Source organism: Cervus canadensis, chromosome 3 (assembly GCF_019320065.1).
Source record: "Cervus canadensis isolate Bull #8, Minnesota chromosome 3, ASM1932006v1, whole genome shotgun sequence".
Lineage (NCBI taxonomy): Eukaryota > Metazoa > Chordata > Mammalia > Artiodactyla > Cervidae > Cervus > Cervus canadensis.
This window is the reverse complement of record NC_057388.1, coordinates 10,898,480-10,916,742: the sequence shown is the minus strand read 5'-3', so window position 1 is coordinate 10,916,742 and position 18,263 is coordinate 10,898,480. Positions and strand designations below refer to the sequence as shown.

General features: G+C 38.5%; 1 protein-coding gene across 5 annotated transcripts in view; it reads left to right on the top strand.

Annotated features, from left to right (window-relative positions):
- The window catches only part of SGCE (sarcoglycan epsilon), a 71,407-nt gene that overhangs the window by 4,386 nt on the left and 48,758 nt on the right, over positions 1-18,263 (top strand). For 2 of the 5 annotated variants that reach the window (XM_043462624.1, XM_043462626.1), the window contains exon 2: positions 12,414-12,521. The exons of the other annotated variants lie outside the window; for them this stretch is intronic. In XM_043462624.1, the coding sequence (XP_043318559.1) occupies positions 12,414-12,521 (108 nt within the window). The remainder of the gene's footprint in view (positions 1-12,413; positions 12,522-18,263) is intronic. 5 annotated transcript variants of the gene reach the window in all.

Here is an 18,263-nt window from a genome sequence, read left to right as displayed (position 1 = left end):
AATAAAAAATAGTCTCCACAGTCTGATAGGAGAACAAGCATTTGCATTGATGTGCCTTTCCTTCTAGTCTTTGTTCCATGTGCATATGTATTTTCACTTAATTTTCATGTGTGTAGATTTTTTACACTTTGCTTTGAAAGATAAGTGAATCTTGCTTTCAGCTAAGCATTTGTCAAGGCTTTTCGGAGGCTCTCGTATGTAAGATGTATAGACAAGCAGGATTGCTTTGTGAGCCTGGGGCAAGCTGTGTTGGTTACTGGGTTTGGGTCTGGGAGTTGTCCCTGGTGAAGGATCACAAGCCTTTGCCTTGGGTCTTCTCTTTGTCAACATTTTTAAGGATAACTTTGATGAAGTTCTAAGATGCTTGCTTTAAAATCCATGGTGGACTTCAAAAAAGTCTGTTACAAATAGATAACAGAATTGAGAGTTAATATGGTTTAAGTATGCTGCAGTGCTATTCAAAAATATATTTTGTAGCAGTAAATGCCTCATAATTCATTGGCCTGTATAAAGGAAGGAGATGACTTTATATGGTAGCAGCTTTTGAGAAGAAGGACAGTTCATATGAACCAGTGGCATGATGTGGCTGCAAAATTTTTTTTAAAAAATCAAATTTAGATTCCAGTAATAGTACAGTGTCCATATGTCACAAAAATTAATAGTAGCCTGCTCTGATTAACCACATCTGTAGTATTGTGTCCATTTCTGGCCGTCACATTTAAAGAGAGACATTGACAAATTAGACAACTTCTAGAACAATCTGTGGAGATAGTGAGGGGTCTGGCCATCTCGTCATAGGAGGTATCCTCAAAGGGTCTGGAAACCTTTAGCTTAAAGACTAAAAGTAGACATAAACTCTCTTCTGTTTGCTTCAGAAAGCAGAACCGGCTGTAGTGGGTGAAAGATAGAGATGGGTTTCCACTTGAGACCTTTCTAACAGTGAAGCTCAAGAAGGGAGTCAACTTAACGCCTTTACTTGGTTTCTTATTTTCAAGTGTCAGAAATATTTACCCTTCTTGCAATGAATATTTAATTTGAGGCCATGATAACATTTTAGTGCAGGACAGCAGAGATTCACTGATGTCGCGGTGTAAACATTTTATTTTTTCTGATCAGCTGTCTAAAAGGAAGAGTAGCCCTGTGTGTGGCAGGCTGATTTCTTAGAACTTGAAAACAGCTGCAACTGGACATTTTAAGGCATCCTCTCCTCCCTTCTCATTTCATTTCAAACGTGAAACTCTGAGAACTAAAGTGGCTTTCAGTTGCTTCCTGAAGTTGTTCCTTCCCTGGGGTTTCTCGCTGCGGGTGCCCCGGGGGCGCCCTGGGTTAAGGGGGAGCAGACGGCTGCCAGCCGCTGGGACAGGACAGCTGAGCCCTACGCTGCTAGAGCCTCTTACCCAGGGGAAATGTGAGGCCATTCTTCTTCCTTCTGCAGTCCCCTCTTCTGTGTCCTTGTAATACATAACAGTGACAATTTTTAGCTTTTCACTCGAAAAGAAAGCCTTTCGATCAAAAGTGGGCCGCTGACCTTGTGTTCTTTTAACTCCCTTTGAAGTGAGCCCGGTTCCTCGCTGCCCTAGGAGCACCGGCTTCGTGTCTCAAACATGTCTTGGGGCAGATTTTCTTTCCACCTGCCTATGGATTGTTTATTTTGATGACTATCTCCAACTGTGCAAATGTGATTGCTCAAAGTTCCTTAGTGGAGTCGGCACACAGGACCTCAGTTCTAAGAAGTGACAAGCCCAACACATCTCTCTCCACGGTGACGATTTTTATGCCTGTGTGTAACCCTTGAAAACTAAGGGGATTCTGATGACAAATGTGAAGAAAGAGACCATTCTTCGGGCATCTTTTAAAATCAACATTGTCATGTTTCTTTTACTCCTGTCTCTTCTCCCCACACCCAGAACTTGCTCCTCCACTCAGATTGTGAGGTCAGAGATAGGATCACTCGAACCCCGAATACGTGAAGTGCATTTTTGATGTTAAACATGTTCTCTTCGTATTTTCTCTATCTTTTATAAAAGTGTAATGCACTTTTGTGGGATTGTAGTAATGTGCTGGGCAGCTTGCGATGGCCGATGGCCCGGCTCCCAGTTGTTGAAGATGCCACAGGCGTTCCTGAGCTGAGCTCATATTTCCGAGAGAGAAATGCTCAACCTTGAGTGCCTGGCTTGTCAACGCTCCTGCACCTGATCTGCAGGCGGCTACTTGCAATTCCTTGAATGCAATACTTGCTCCTGCTACTGGGTTTGGGAAGTAAATAATCCTGTGTTTAAATTTTAAAATTTCAGGAAGTTATCTCAGGAAATAAGCAGGTTGCTGTGAAACGTGTACTTCTGGTATACTTGTTAATGCTATATTCTTACCAAACTCAATATTAGAAAAGTTCTGTTTTCTTCTTGGGTTACTTTGGTAAAAATCTTACGTTTTATGTCTTCATCTGAGAATGCCTGTGCAGTATCTATGCAGTAGCGTTTTAAATGTGTTTCATCACTTTAAAAGCACTCATCTTTAGCATGTCTCATCTTCTAGTTAATTGCCTTGGACTAATCAGTTTTTTTTTAGACTAGCTCTTTGGCATTCTGTACCACGGATATTGCCCCGGCTTATGTTGTAACACAGAAGGCAGACATTTCTCTTTTCTGACAAATGAAGCCGCTCATTTCAAAAATGTTTAGGAGTTAGGCAGCTCCAGTGTAAATTCTTTCCCATTCTTTAGCTCTCCACTCATTCATTTGGTCACCACTTTGATTCTTATGGAGATTTGGAGTTCACTGTCCATTTGAAAGAAGAGATCACAGTTAATTTTGCTATAGCAGTTAAAGTGAAATATTTTAGTTTTCTCTGGGATTTATTCAGCAATAGGCACAGAAGTAAAAAGTTGATTTTTTTTTTTTTTTACCTTGGAATGCAGAGGGAGAGAAAAATTAGCCTCAAGGTTTTTCATTTTTCTTTTCTCCTTAGCAAATTGGTGTTCCTCACTGTGCAGTAAAATGATAGTGGCTTTTCTCTCCTCTGAAAGAGTTAATCGATGTAGCACTTTAACATCTTTCATCTTCTGTAGTTACAGAGCTGATTCTAATCAAAGGCCAGTCCTGCAGAAGTGGAAACAGAACAGGTTGCTACATGTGCTTATCAAGATTTGAGATATACGTTATTTTTTGTCTAGCCATTTAAATTCTAGGAGTTTAGCTTACAAAGATACTCGTTTAGGTGATGAAAAATAAAAGTATAAGGATGTTTATATTGATAGTAGTAATGAAAAATTAGAAAAAAATAGTGGCTCCTCTTACTAACTAGTACTTCTTTTATTCATTTATTTTTTGAGTGTTGACTGGTTTTGAGACTGTGTTAAATGCTGTGGAATACAGGGTCCTAGATTAGGAACTTTTATAACTTTTATACTAGGGTGTTGACAAAGATTAATCAATCACACATATCAGTGTCCCCTTAGAACTATGGTAAGTGTTACAAATACTAATAGAATTTCTAAGCAGGGGATTTGGCCAGTCAGGGGGATGAAGGAAAGCTTATCTGAGAAGGTACTCAGACCTGAAGGATGAGTAGATGTTAGTGAGGTGAAGAGGAAAGGTATGTTGGAGGTCACAGGTAGAGCTCTGTAGAGGCCCTGGAGCAGGGTGTTCCAACAAATAGAAGGTGCTCTAGAAAGTCCTGTGAGGTTGGTGCCCGGGGAGAAGGGGAAGCACAATAAGAAGAGGCTGGATGCGGGGGTCAGGGAGCAAGTTTTGCTGGACCCATTAGACTACCTTAAAGAATGTAATCTTCATCCTAAAATCTAAAACCTACCTCTCTGGAGGGCTTTAAGCAGGACTTCATCAAATTTGCATTTCAAAAAGAGCACTTTGATTGCATTGTGATGAAAGGATTGGAGGGGTCAGAATAGGAGCAGTAGTTCCAAGTCTACTTTAGTAATCCAGAATAGAGAGGAATAGATGACCTTCCTCGCTAGAGTGGTGGTGGGGAGATGTTTGGAAGAACATGTTGAGGGGTAAACAGCAATAGGGGTGGGTCGGGGGTTGAATTTTGGGTGGAGAGTTACCAGAGACGATTTCTCTAGGAAAAAAATCAAGGGTGATTTCTAGATTTCTTTTGTATTCATGAGAATGAATGGTGACGCCATTCTCAGCATAAGGAATGCCAGAAGAAGACCAGACTTTAAGGGAAAGATCAAGAGCTTGAGGGGATGATAAATAAATTATGACTGAGCCACAAAGCATAAAGCTGTGTGGTCTTAAAATGTGATATCATGTAAGCATATCCAAGATATATGTTAGGGAAAAAAGTGTGATCACATCATGGAAAGAAAAGCATGGTATGTGTGTGTTTGTATGCGTTTGTGTACAAACATACATTTATATATGCATAGAATATGGAATGATATGAGGATTGTTGAGAGGGGATATAGCAGTGGCATTGGAGGGACAGCAATAGATATATAGGAAGGAACTTTTATATTTCATACCCTCCTGGTTATACTCTTTGGATGTATTACAGTGAAAATGTGTGGCTTCTATGATAAAGAAAAATAATGACAGTTTCAAATAAAGACTCATTATTATTGTATTACTATATATTTTTTATTTTGGACAGAATTTTTTCCTACAGTTTTACTTACTGAGCCCAGTCGCTCTTACTGCTTTGCCTTTTAATCCTTTCCCGCTAGATTGCACTGTTAGGCTAGATTTCAGTCTGCGTAGTGTTTTGTATTCTACCTTTCACTAGTTTTAATAATTTCAAAACAGTCCAACATTTTGCAGATGGGGACATTAAGTTGTTATGCATATAACTATTGTGTGTTTTATGTATCCCATTTTCAAGGATCTCAGTGGTGCTCCTTCTTCATCTAGTATTTTTGAGATAGAATATAGATAGTACTATATCCTGTCAATGAAACCCCAGTATGTGCCTTGGTTGGGCTCTTTGAGCAACAGGGTAAAACCACAAAGAGAAGTGGATAACCCTCCCTTCTCCACAAACTATTCTATCAAACCAACGCTGCTGCTTTGATTGGCTGTTTCAGTTTTTCTCCAATTTGGAGATGTGTGATGCAAAGTTGACTCTTGTGCCCATGCAGTTTTTGCTTTTGTTGCATTATTTCCTCGGAATAAATACCTAAGAGTTTATGATAGTCAGTGAGTACAGAGGTCAATGTAACTTGCTTCTCATTACACCTGGCTTTCCTCAGAAGGGTTAAACTGCGTCTCTGCACCACTTTGCCTTGGCAGATACTGGGAATGAAGACTTGCTAACATGCCATCTTCTTAGCCCTGTGGAGTTTGGAATGGTTGGAACCCCTGGGCGTTTGTCTGGGCTGGAGAGTAGCCTCCAGCGTTTACTCCACTCTGCCATACAAATATCATTTTTTCATGTGTCTCCTGACTGTGAAGGAGAAAAAAAAAAAAAAGAATTCTCTATTCTGTAGTGACAGTGGTTTTTTCGTTTGAATGTCTATTTTTTTAAAAATATAAAACACATTTAAAGAAATCTAAAATTTCCTTCATATTAAGTGAAGTTTAAGTGTAATAACAACTCATTTTTTGAGAACTTATGTTAGGCACTCTTCTCAGGGTTTTATGTATATTCACGATGTCTCTATGAAGTGAGCACGGTTTTGTTCCCACCAGATGAGGACAGTGAGGTTCAGAGACCTTGAATAACTTGCCCAGTGGACAGAAACTGGGATTTTGAAGCCAGGTGCTCTGTCTACAGAGATGCTGATTTTAAACACTAAACACCAGCCTTTCTGTATTCTTAATTTTTATTTCACTCTGAAGCCTAAAATCTTACTAAGCTTATGCTAAAATTATGAAATTCTAATAACTTTAATTATATTAAATAATTGTTTATGTTCTGCCCTGCCAGGCTCTGCTGTTTAACAAAGTTTAGAGGCTTCTTATTCTGGCATTCTCGGTTTAAATTCTTGCTGTTATATTTCTCTTAGGAATATTTTTCCTTGACTCCCTAGGAGGTTGGGGTGGACAGTTCTCAGCAAAGCCATTTTTCTCTCCGTAGGTTCCAACTAACCTTTTAACTTTCTTCTTTTAATGAATTGTTTGTGTCTGTACCTAACACACAGGATTAATTTCCATGGGCATTTCCTCGTTGCTAGCTATTTCTAATCTAGCAGCCAGGGAAAACTTATTTTCGTCTAGAAAGAAAAACAAGTTGAAGAGGACCTACTGGTAATAATAATATCTCAAATTACATAAAAAATATAGCTCACAAATTGCATCCTCATTTAACCATTTGGGGATAGTATTGATAAGTAGATGATGGAGACTTTGCAGTCAGCCAAGAAAGGGGTTCAAAATCCAACTCGGCCACTTAGTAAACATATGATCTGGGATTAAGTTATATAATTTCCTAGGAGTCCTTATTCTTATTTTAAAATGGAACTAGTAATACCTGTTTTACAAAGTTGATGATGTAGGGATTGAAAGAGTTGTATAGAAAACCTTTGGTACCTTGCACTTAACAGACAAAACTTGGTAGCCAATGATAATGTCAGCTAACAATTTTTAGAGAAAAATATAAAAACAAGATTTCAGTATAAGAGACAGTTTTCAAAATATTAAGGATAGTTGCATGAAAAAGGGAAGGGAAAACAGAGGGCAAAGGAGAGACATAATGACGTGAGGAATGGTGAGAGAGGGGAAGAGATGAGGAGGGCGTGAGCAGTGTATCCCATTTATACTCCCCTTTGTGTCCCCATCTGTGTCCCCTTTGAGTGAAATAGCAAAAGAGACAGATGAAACAGTGGGCAGAGAAGACTTGACAGTTTGGTTCTAAGGTAAGTATGTTAATGAGATTACATTTCATTTGGCGTATCCTGCTATTTGCTTGGACAGTGATGTCGGACTAAGTTATTTTTTATTATTTCTGTCCCTTGACGTTTTGATTAGATCATCAGCAATCAGTCACTATTCACAACTCTTCAATGGCTTTTATTAAATAGCAAACCCCACCTCCCTAAGTCAGCAAATTATTCACGTTTGGGAAAGAGTAATGTTTCTTCAGAGAGTGTTTGCCCCTGGCCAGATGAGATGTAGTCATGCTGCTACAAGACTCCAGATGAATCATGGAACCTTAAGACAAACTTTTAAGTATTGAATGGTTTCTAGGGAATTTAGGGTCCTGCCAGCCATCATTGGATTAATTCAGGCTTTGAGGGTTTTTGAGAGGGAGCGTTGAAGAATTGGTTAAATTGTATACCATGCTATGTTAGCTAATTGTGTGACTGTCTTAGTTTAGGCTCTGTAAACACAAGATTCATTTTATTCTTTGCTTTTGTGTTTATGAATTAGAGCGAAACTCACATCCAGGTACAACTGCAGCATAGATTATCATGAACCCAATGAGCACAGTGGAGTTCCTTTCAGGATTTCTGAAGAAGGTCCATTATCTTTGGAAAAAGTCCAAGAACCAGTCTATACAGGCTGACATTTTTCTTTTTAAACACTAGGTTTAATCTTGAAATGTAATGTATAGAATAAATATTTTAAAAATTTGAGCCATATTTTCCCATCCTAACTAAGGAAATTTGTTCTCATAGAAAAAAATGGGGTGATCTTTTTCAATGAAAATCAAAGTTATTAAAATACTAGCTTTTTTCCACCAGTAAAGTATTCTCCATTTCTTAATGTACAGATTGTAATAATTTTCTTTTTTTAATTTAAATAATCTTTTAGTCAATAAAGAATAAATTTCAAAAGTTTTTTTTTTGTTAAACATAAATGAACTAAAGGGGAAATTCAAGATCTAAGGAAGAAGACAATAGTCACCATTATAGAGATTATAATAATTTTCTATATAGGAAGTTAGTTGGGTTGAGCCATGATCTTGAAGGTGCAATGAAAAATAGATATTTCAGTATTACTGAGATTTCTCCCTCAAGGCATGGAACTTGAATGTTTAAGCAGACATGTTATCCATGGTGTTGTGTCTTGCCTTTATTGATACTGTTTGGTGAGCAGAGGCGTAAGAAGTTGTCTTTTTCTTGAGATGTATTGGACTCTGGTCTTATGTGGTCAAAGTAGGACTTTAGATGGATCAGTGTAAACTTTAAAAAAAATGAACATGCTCAAAGCAAGGCCAGCCTTAAAACAGAGCTCTATTTGTAGGATGTGTTTGAACTGTTTTGTGCAGTGCTCAGCGGGGCAGTCGTGTCTGACTCCTTAAAAACCCGTGGACCACAGCCCGCCAGGCTCTTCTGTCCGTGGGATTCTCCAGGCAAGAATACTGCAGTGGGTTGCCATTTCCTCCTCCAGGGCATCTTCCCTACCCAGGGGCTGAACCTGCATCTCCAGAATTGGCTGGAGGATTCTTTACCCCTGAGCCACCTGGGAAGCCCTTTAAAATATTTTACCCTGCCTCTAATTTTTAGCACTTGAAGCACCAGGCAGATTTGAATTTTGAAATTTGTCTGTAAAAGTCAAGTAGACTGCACTTATACAGGACCTGGAAAGCATGAGCCATGGTGTGCTGGTTCACCCAGCAAGAGTGGGCAAGTGGCATTAAATCTTACGGGTTCAGTGAGGTTCTGAAAGCCAGAGGGTAAGACCAAAAAAGTTCTGTAAACTTAAGTTACCCTAGTAGATCCTTTAAGCTACTATAAAGTACATATATAAAGTACATATGTGTAGTTTTGTGTATATAACTGAACAATTACTCATAGGCACAGTAAGAACCACTGAACTAGAATAAAGAAAGGAACAAAAGGGGTACTGTGTGGACACCCACCCCATTCTTTTTTATGGTAACTCCCCAGTCCATGAAGAAGTCTAGAGCTCTGACAGTGCCTGCTTGCTTGCGGGATTTACTCCATTCTGCTGTAGGATCAAGTGTCTGTAACCCTCAGACATGCTGATACATTCTCTTGGTTTAGTAAGGATTGAACTAGACAATCTACATGTAAGCTCCTAGCTCAGGACCAAGTGATGTGATAGATTTAAATGTAGGTGGTGTTTGTCAGGTCCACATAGATACTTTGTTCTCTGAAGAGTTGTAGAGAAGAATTTGGCCACCTGCTCCCTGTCTGTCTAGGTTGAGATTTCCCAACAGTGACTTACATGTTCTTGCCAATTGGCTACATCCATGGGCCAGTTGGAGTTAAGAGAGAGTGAAGGTTTCAGGTATAAGGTCACCCCTACATCTGGCACCTTTGACACACCTTGGTTGAATATCTTATATACTCTTGGGTTCTGTAGGGCTTCTGTTGGTCTTCTAGAGTTCGTATTTGTGTGTGAGAATCACCTGATGAAATTGTGTAACCCACCTCAGCTGGACTCTCCGTGGTGGAATCATGAATATGTGTTTTAAATTTTTTTGTTATACATTTTATAGGGTGTGTGAGAATATGTACTTTTAGAGAGCTGCCCAGATGATTCTTATGTAACCAGCAGGTTGCCTTTGGAACCCAGCAATTAGGAAAAATTGGGGGGTGGGGTATTTTGCCACAAGAGACCATGAACACTGCTGACCTGGGGGGTGGGGTATTTTGCCACAAGAGACCATGAACACTGCTGACCCTATTTCATGTTAAATTATTTTGGAAATGACTACGGTATTCATCATCTAGATTTAAAAGGACATAACTTCAGTTCTTAGGTGAAAAAACCATTTATTAGGTGAATCAGTCATGAGATTGGTCTTTTAAAAGATAGAAAATTAGTATACTTATGTTTGCATGATTTAAAAATTCAATACCAACCAAGTCATTTATTCACTTGGGATGCTAAGGCCTTTGCTTTCCACTCCCAGGTATCACTGAAATGATCACCTGGGGTTTTGTTCAGTTGTTTTATTTTCAATAACTTGGGTTTTGAATTGTATTCTCTTTTCATTTTGGAAGGGGACTTGGTATGTCTTGTAATTTAAAGTTCAGAATTTTACTCAAAATTCAGTTGAAAAGAAAATAAACTTCTCATCTCTGATTCACTAGAGGAGCCCTTTCATCATTAGGTGTTCTGTACCCCCAACAAATATTTCTGTCTTCACTTGTCCTTACTCTCTGGTTCGTGAAGTATTTTCTTTGCTTATATATGCTTGGTCCCACCTATCCTCATTTTTCCAGGATTGTGTCCCATCATTTATGCTCCGTTTCCTTACTCCTAGTGTCTTTCTCTCTCCCTATGTCTTTTCCTCGGCTTATAAACACAATCTGTCCCCCTGCACTAAAAGGACCAACCTTTCTCTCTACCTTGCTGCTCTTCAGCCTGCCATATCATTTTATTTCTTTGCGTCCCTATTCTGGCCAGTATTCTTTTTTTTTTTTTTTTCTGGCCAGTATTCTTAAAAGATTAACTGCATCTGTTGCATCTGCATCTTGACACCTTGGCCTTTTGCTTCTGGTTTCTACTCTTATCACTTTCCTGGAACTTCACTTGAAGGAGTCACCGCTCACTTCTCCCTTTTCACATCTATCAGTCTTTTCTAAGCTCCCATCCTTTTTGACCTTTTCACAGTAAGTGAGGATGTTGATCACACTCCTTTCTGGCATCTCTCCCGTTAACATATATATGACACTTCAGGCTCAGATGTCCAACCTCTCTGACTGCTTTGTCTCATTTCTTTGCTGGATCATCTTGTGTTTTTGCTACATGAATGTATTTATTAATATGTTCCTCTGCCTTTTTTGTCCCTTTCACTTTTTGTGGCTCCCTTCTCGCTGTGTATTTTAGCTCCAGAAGCTAGGACAGAGGTATGGAGTACACCCAGAGGGATTTGGGGACTGCTAAACCCAGAGGGAACATATCTGAGACGGCTAGAGGGAAAAAGAATGAGATGGTGACCCAATGTTGTAGTTAGGAAAATGGTACCCAAATACCAAGTCTGGAAGATAAGGATGAAAGATGGGAGAGTAAGCAGTAAGATTGGCAGTTTGAATAATTGGAAATAGGATAGGCAAATAAGCCAAGAATGTGAATGTATATCTTCTCCAGATCATTTTGTACCTGACAGTCGCACACATGTTACCTGAGGGTATGATTTCTTTAAGGAGTTACACTGGGACTTTGGCTTCAGCAATCATTTCTCTGGTGATGAACTTTACATCTGTATCTGAAGCCTGCATTAGGTTCTCTTATGAACCAGAGCTCTTATTTCCATCTTCCTCTTAGCTGGTTTCACCTGGATATCCAATTGGTACTCCAAATTCGACATATTCCAAATTAAAGTAATCTTTCTCCTGAATTGAACTCCTTTGGGGGCTTCCCTGGTGGCTCAGATGGTAAAGAATCTGCCTCCAATGCAGGAGACCTGGGTTCTATCCCTGGGTTGGGAAGGTCCTCGGGAGAAGGGAATGGCAACCCACTCCAGTATTCTTGCCTGTAGAACTCCATGGACAGAGGAGCCTGGCAGGGTACAGTCCATGGGGTCGCAAAAGTGTCAGAAACGAAGAGGCTTGCACTCCCTCACTCAATATAGTACCGTTCTGTGTCATTCTGGGTCAAAAATTCAAAGCCATCATTGGTTCTTTTTTTCACCCACATCCAGCAGTTTGGAAAGGATTGTCAGTATTATCTCCCATGATGTCTTATAACACCTTTACTCTTCCTTTCTTCAACCCCTGATTGCTGCTTTACATTCCAGAGATAGCCCCTATTTCATGTCCCCTACTCTGATTTTCTGTTCATTGCTTCTAGTGTAATGTTTCCAAAACTCAACCATAGATTTAAAAGACTTGCTAAAGTTATCATGACGTTCCTCACCAGGGAAAATCGTTTTCCCTCCAGTAGCAGTTAAGGTTTCTAGCACTGTGTGTATATGTGTAATTGCTATACATATACACTATACTGTATATTTCTGTACATGCATGTATATTGCATATTTATATATATAATTTTTTTTTATTACATGTCTCTTGTGTGCTTGCCCAGTCATGTCTGACTCTTGGTGGCCCTTGAACTGTAGCCTGTCAGGCTTCTCTGTCTATGGAATTTTCCAGGCGAGAATACTGGAGCGGGTTATCATCTCCTATCATCAACTCCCAGGGGATCATCCTGACACAAGTACTGAAACTGCGTCTCTCAGGCCTCCTGCCTTGCAGGTGGATTCTCTACCACTGTACCACTTGAGAAGAGATTATATAATATATATATATTTCTATATATTTTAATATATATATTTCTATATATGACATATGTATTTCTGTACATGAAGTATCAGTCCCTATAGATTGTAAGCTCCTTGGAGGGCAGGAACTGTGTCTTTACCTTGTATCCCCACATATTCCCTGTATTGACATGCAGCAGATATTTATTGAATGGAAATCAGTAGCTTGCTGGGCTGGAAGGAATCCGATCCCAGTTAATAAGTAATAGGTAATCTGTGATAGTCATTTTACTTTGACATTAATTTCACTTTTTGTGCATTTGTTTCATTCTGAAAAGCTTTTTTATTAAGCTGTGCTGATGGCATAAGTGGAACAGTTAAATGGAAGACCAAACAGGCCAACAGTTTTATTATCAGCAGAAAAATGAGTGCTGGGAAGAAAGATGGTGAGTTTAGGTTGTAATCTGAATCCCTTTTGGGGAGCTGATAAATGTCCGCTTCCAATAGTCCTTTTGCTTTTTTAGTCATGTGTGGATTTTTTTTTTTAATAAGTCAATCTGAAAAAAATTTTATTTTCCTAATCTTCTAAAACTTCTGATCGTCTGTGTTCTTAATCCATTATTCTCCAGGTTTTTTTTTCCTTTGCTGTAGTTTTGCCCTTTTTTAAACTAAAAATAATAGTTTGTTTTTAACCTATCCAGTCACTAGCTTGCCACTTATACAATTTATTGCAATGCAGTTATTATAACAATTTATTTGTAACATTGAAAAACATTAAGAAGTATGTTTAATGTAAATCACTTAAAAACAGTATTTGCATAACCTTAGAAAAATGGTCTGATGCTGAAGCTGAAACTCCAATACTTTGGCCACCTCATGCGAAGAGTTGACTCATTGGAAAAGACCCTGATGCTGGGAGGGATTGGGGGCAGGAGGAGAAGGGGGCGACAGAGGATGAGATGGCTGGATGGCATCACCGACTTGATGGGCATGAGTTTGAGTAAACCCCAGGAATTTGTGGTGGACAGGGAGGCCTGGCGTGCTGCGATTCATGGGGTCGCAAAGAGTCGGACACGACTGAGTGACTGAACTGAACTGAACTGAGAAAAATGGTCATAAAGTCATAAAGTATTTTGGCTAATTATCAATGATTTTTTGAATGATTTTTGTTGCCAAACCAAATTAGGATGTTTTGTTATTAAATAATTAGATGGCATTTGTTTTCTATTGAAAAGATGTCCTCACCCTTGAATGAGTGATTGTCCTTCTAAATTTTTCTTCCCTATCTTTAATGTGTCCATTAGCAATATGTCAGGACCTTTGAAATAATGCATTTCATCAGGGAGAAAAAGACTTACTTAACAACGGAAAGATTAGTTGTTTTAAAAATATCAGTTATCATCATGAGCTTTCACTTAATATTTCTGGATTATTTGTCTTTACAATCCCTCTTAACCACACTCCTCCCACCCCCCCTCCACCCCCACCCCAAATTTCTACTCTATGTGGTCAGGAACAGTAGCAGAACAATAGGTTAGTTTCTATAACTTTGGGATAATCAAACTATCTATTAAAAAAACAATTTAAAAATACTTTGAAAAGAACAGGAATTTTTTGTGAATAAATGGACTTGCTGCCATATAAGACTTTCTTGAAATTTATAGGAGTGATTCCTGGCTTACTTCATTTTCTTTTTACATTCCTGAGTGGGGGATACTAACTTTTTTCCACATTGCATCAAATTATTCCTCAGCTGAAATCTTCTACTCCCACATCAGTTTCACAGTAGGACCAAGGCACCCAGGATCTCTTCTGCTCCTTTGTCTTTGAAACAAACCCATGAACACCTTTGCATGTTTAAGGAATTTTCATCTCTAATATCTAAAAGAAAACAGTTTTTTGACAGTAACTTCTCATGGAGAGTTCACAAAAATTTGTTTTAAAAAGCAGTAGGTGCACTTGTTCTAGGATCTAAGCGATTTGTCCCACAGCCATTTCCCTACACCCTCCTTAGATATTCTCAAGGGATTTTCTCTGTTTCCTTCAAGGGATTCATTTCTGAATATATGATCTGCGTGCATGCGGGCTAAGTCGCTTCAGTCATGTCCAACTCTTTGCGATCCTATGGACTGCAGCCTGCCAGGCTCCTCTGTCCTTGGGATTCTCCAGGCAAGAATACTAGAGTGGGTTGCCATGCTGTCCTCCAGGGGATCTTCCTGACCCACGCTTCGAACCCACATCTCTTAAGTCTCCTGCATTAGCAGGCAGGTTCTTTACCACTAGCACCACCTTATCTGGTTGCTCCTTAATCAAGCTGAGGGCCTTCAGCTTCTTCTGCACATCCACTCTTCCTGTTTTCTAATCTTTCTAGTTATGGCCCCAGATTTGGCATTGTATTTCTATTCTGTCATCTCTCAAGGATTTGGGATCTGCCATGATTGCTGCTGCTTCGCATGAGATCACCAAAACCCTTCCTCTGGACTTCACACTATTTTGCACTTACCTGCAGCCTTCTTTCCCTTTTCTTTGGTTTCTTGTTTTTAACTTTGATCCCTAGACTTTGTGTCCTCTTTCAGCATGTCACTCCATTCCTATTTGATTTTCTGTAGATACTCTCTCACTGGCTGATAAGCTCAGTTGAATCACCCACTATGGTGGTATTCTTAGTGAAATATACTATTCCAAGGCTTTTACTATCACATTTTTTAGAATCTCTAAGAGATCCTTATCTCTTCCTACTTCAAACTTCTTGCTCCCACTGGACCTCACACGGATTTTCTCCTTGGAACCTGAGCCATAACTACAGTTCTCAAAATAGAAACGATCAATACATCTTGAATTTACCAAGGTAACCAGTTCAGTTTACCACGTTCTCTGATTTCCCCGGTTTCTCTTGAACTCACTCTTTAGCTTTTTCTCCCTTTCTGGTCTCCTCCTCTAATTGAAATCCTATTATTATAGTTCTGCATTATTAAAATATCTATATGCAGAGAGCACTATGTTTACTGTAGTGGGTTATAATAATGGACAGCCACCAAGTGTATCACCTTATGTTATCAAAATCAACAAAATGCATAACTACCCCTAGCTCAAGTTCTGGCTCTTCCTCTTGCTAGTCCTGTAGGCTTGAACCTGTCGCTAAGTCTCTCTGGGTTCAGTGTTGTTAACTCTAAAATTGGAGGACTGAACTTGTTTTTATGGATGCTAACTCTGATTGGTATTAACAGGAATCCTGGGTTGAGTAGAATGCTGAGGCCATATCCAAATAAGAAGTAACGCAATGATCTGTCGGTTAGTAGAGAAAGGTGTTTGGCACATCCCAACAGGATGACATATAAAGCCCTTCTCAATTGCAGTGTTCTATGAGACCAAGTTTATTGATTACCAATTAAAAATGGTTTGCCACCACTTTCCAACTGACATTTATGAAAAAAAAATAACAATAGAACAAACACATGTGATCATTCAATGGAAAAATCAAGATATTTAACTCCATGTAGACAAATGGTTTTAGTAAGTGGCTTTGGTTGGGGAGGAAAAATCTCAGGAAGAAACCAACCTTTCTGCTTTTTGTAGAAAAAAGATACAGGTAGTGGTTTCTTTTCTACCTCATGTAAAGAAAAGTGGTCCTCTCTCTTAGAGGCATGACGTTTGAAAAGGCAATTTAATGCCTTCCGGGTGATGAATTCTACAGCCCAAGTGTGGACTATCTGGGACTGAAATAAAAACAATAGCTGACCACTGCTGAATGAATGGTCTTCAGGACTTTGATGTTGAGTAAACTCAAGGGGTGAAAGGCAGACTGTTGAGAAAAGCTTTTGATTCTAAACCAAGATTTATAAAGCTGGACTGATAAAACACACAGTAACTTATAAAGAGAAAAAAAAAAAAAGCAAAACAGGTTGTATACCAGCTGGATATTGATGCCTTTCAAAATATTTTTCTATAGACATTATCTGGTTTAATAATTAAATTTAAATTAGACAATAGAGATAACACATTGAAAAATAAGTTAGGGAGCAAACCATAGATCTGTCAGGCTCTGAAAACCCTAAAATGAGTTCTCTTGATGCAGAGATAGCAAAATGGAATTCATCTCTTACAATCAATTCTGATTAATCAGTAGAAGCTTCTTTTTTTTTTTTTTTTTTCAGTAAGAGCTTCTTGGAGTGCTGTGTATACAGGGCTCTGAACCTCATAAAGAGCTTTTATATATTAAAACTATAAAAGAGAAGGCAAGGGTTATTTTTTCTGTCAGTACTTACAGTTCTCAATTATCAGCAAAGATCATACAGTAAAATAGGTTTTCAGCAACTGTATTTTTTGTGTACCTTTCTTTTTTAATAATAATCCAATTCTTCACCTTAGCAGAGAAGTATCTCTTCCATAAATAGGATTTTGAGGAATGGGAAATTTAGTTGCCCTGGCAAAAGTTTATTTGAGAATCTGTACCAGGTAAGTGGCTATTTGATATTATCTTTGTATCTTAAACATATTTAAAAGTCTTCTTCACCATTTTTATCCAAAATTTTTTTCAATAATACTTACTATTAAAGCAGTACTGTGAACATTTGAAAAACATGCAGTATTATTTAACTAATTTACACTCAGTTAAGGCACCCTTGTCATGCTTCCCAATGAGTGGCTTACAAGAGAGGCAAATTAACAGAATTAAAATGCTTTTGTAAATAGGCTTCAGTTTCTTATTAATAAATTACTTATTTTAGTGTGTTATAGTCTTAGACTGATTTAGCTATTGCTAAGGGTAATAGATCACTTAATCAATAGTTCTCTTTGTTTAAATTGTGCAGTGTATTTCCCACCCAACAAATATGTAAGAAATTATTTTATAGAGCACATTAAATCCATTCATTTTGATTTGACAGTTTGTTTATGTAACATATGGATTAAATAAAGGCTTTCTATGGTACACTTTTTTTCTGAATACATTTAATATGTAGAGTTTATGCTGCCATCTCCTCAAATCATGGCTGGCTCCCAATTATAGTAAGATCATCTTTTCAGAATATACTGTGTCAACGAAGAATCGGGAAATATGCCACAAAAGGGTCTCTGGGTTGCCAAAAGAGACGTGGCAGATGCAGGCTTCTTTTTTTCAGCTCTAGCGGAGCCTTGTGAGTGATCCGACAGTACAAATTTGTTCTTACTTTAACGTGCAATCCCACCTCATTTGGTAGTCTGGTTTCTAAACCTGCAGTGGATTAATAGCCGCAAATTAGAAGGCAGAGAAGCAGTTAGAGGAAACATTACTGATAGCAATGAGAAATGACAGCTGACAACTTGTCTACAGATGAGAAAACAGAAAATCTATAAAACGCACAACCTCAAAACGCATTAGCAGACGGCTACCTGCTAGCGCTAGCTTGATCGGTAAATGGCAAGGCAACCAAACAGTCCATAAGGGCATCATTGTATAATAGATCGGAGTGCAATAATTGATGTGCTAAATGTTGATCTTATACCCATAATGAAAAAGGATCGACCGCCAAGTACTTTAGAAAACTCAGCTCTCTAAATTGTTTCCTTCCTTGGGGTTCCTGGTAAACTGAGATTTTACCGTATTCTCTTAAACCACAAAAAAATTAGAAGATGATAATGTAAGTGGACCTTTGAAAGTGATTAATTTGTTGATAAGCATTCTATGAGAGAGCGATCAACATAATAGCTGCCTAATAAAGGTCACCTCAATGTGAATACTGACAATCCTTTATGACTTCTTAAAGATTTCAGAGGAAAGGAGGCTTTAAGATTTCAATCTAGCTGAGACTTGGTCCCACACTCAGCAGCCAGTTTATCTTTATAGTCATCTCCTCATTCTTGTAAGTGTCCTCTGGACTTTTTTGTGAAGAGTGGACTTTATATATGTCTGTGCACATGTATATGCCATTGAAAAATCATTTTGGTTATTGTGAAGTGTCATGCTCTAGATTTATTGGCAGTGTATCACCACAGTCCTTTCAGATTTGATGTTTGGTTAACACATGCAGATTTGCATTTGTTTTTAAGTAATTGTAAATAAGCATACAAATATGCACCCTCCTATTTTCATCTCAATGTTGCTCCCATGGGGAGAAAATTTCAAATGGACTATTAATAAAGAAAGACAGGATGCTATTTAGCTAGCATGAGGTCCCACTTTACTGCTACTGCCATCACTGTCTGTTATT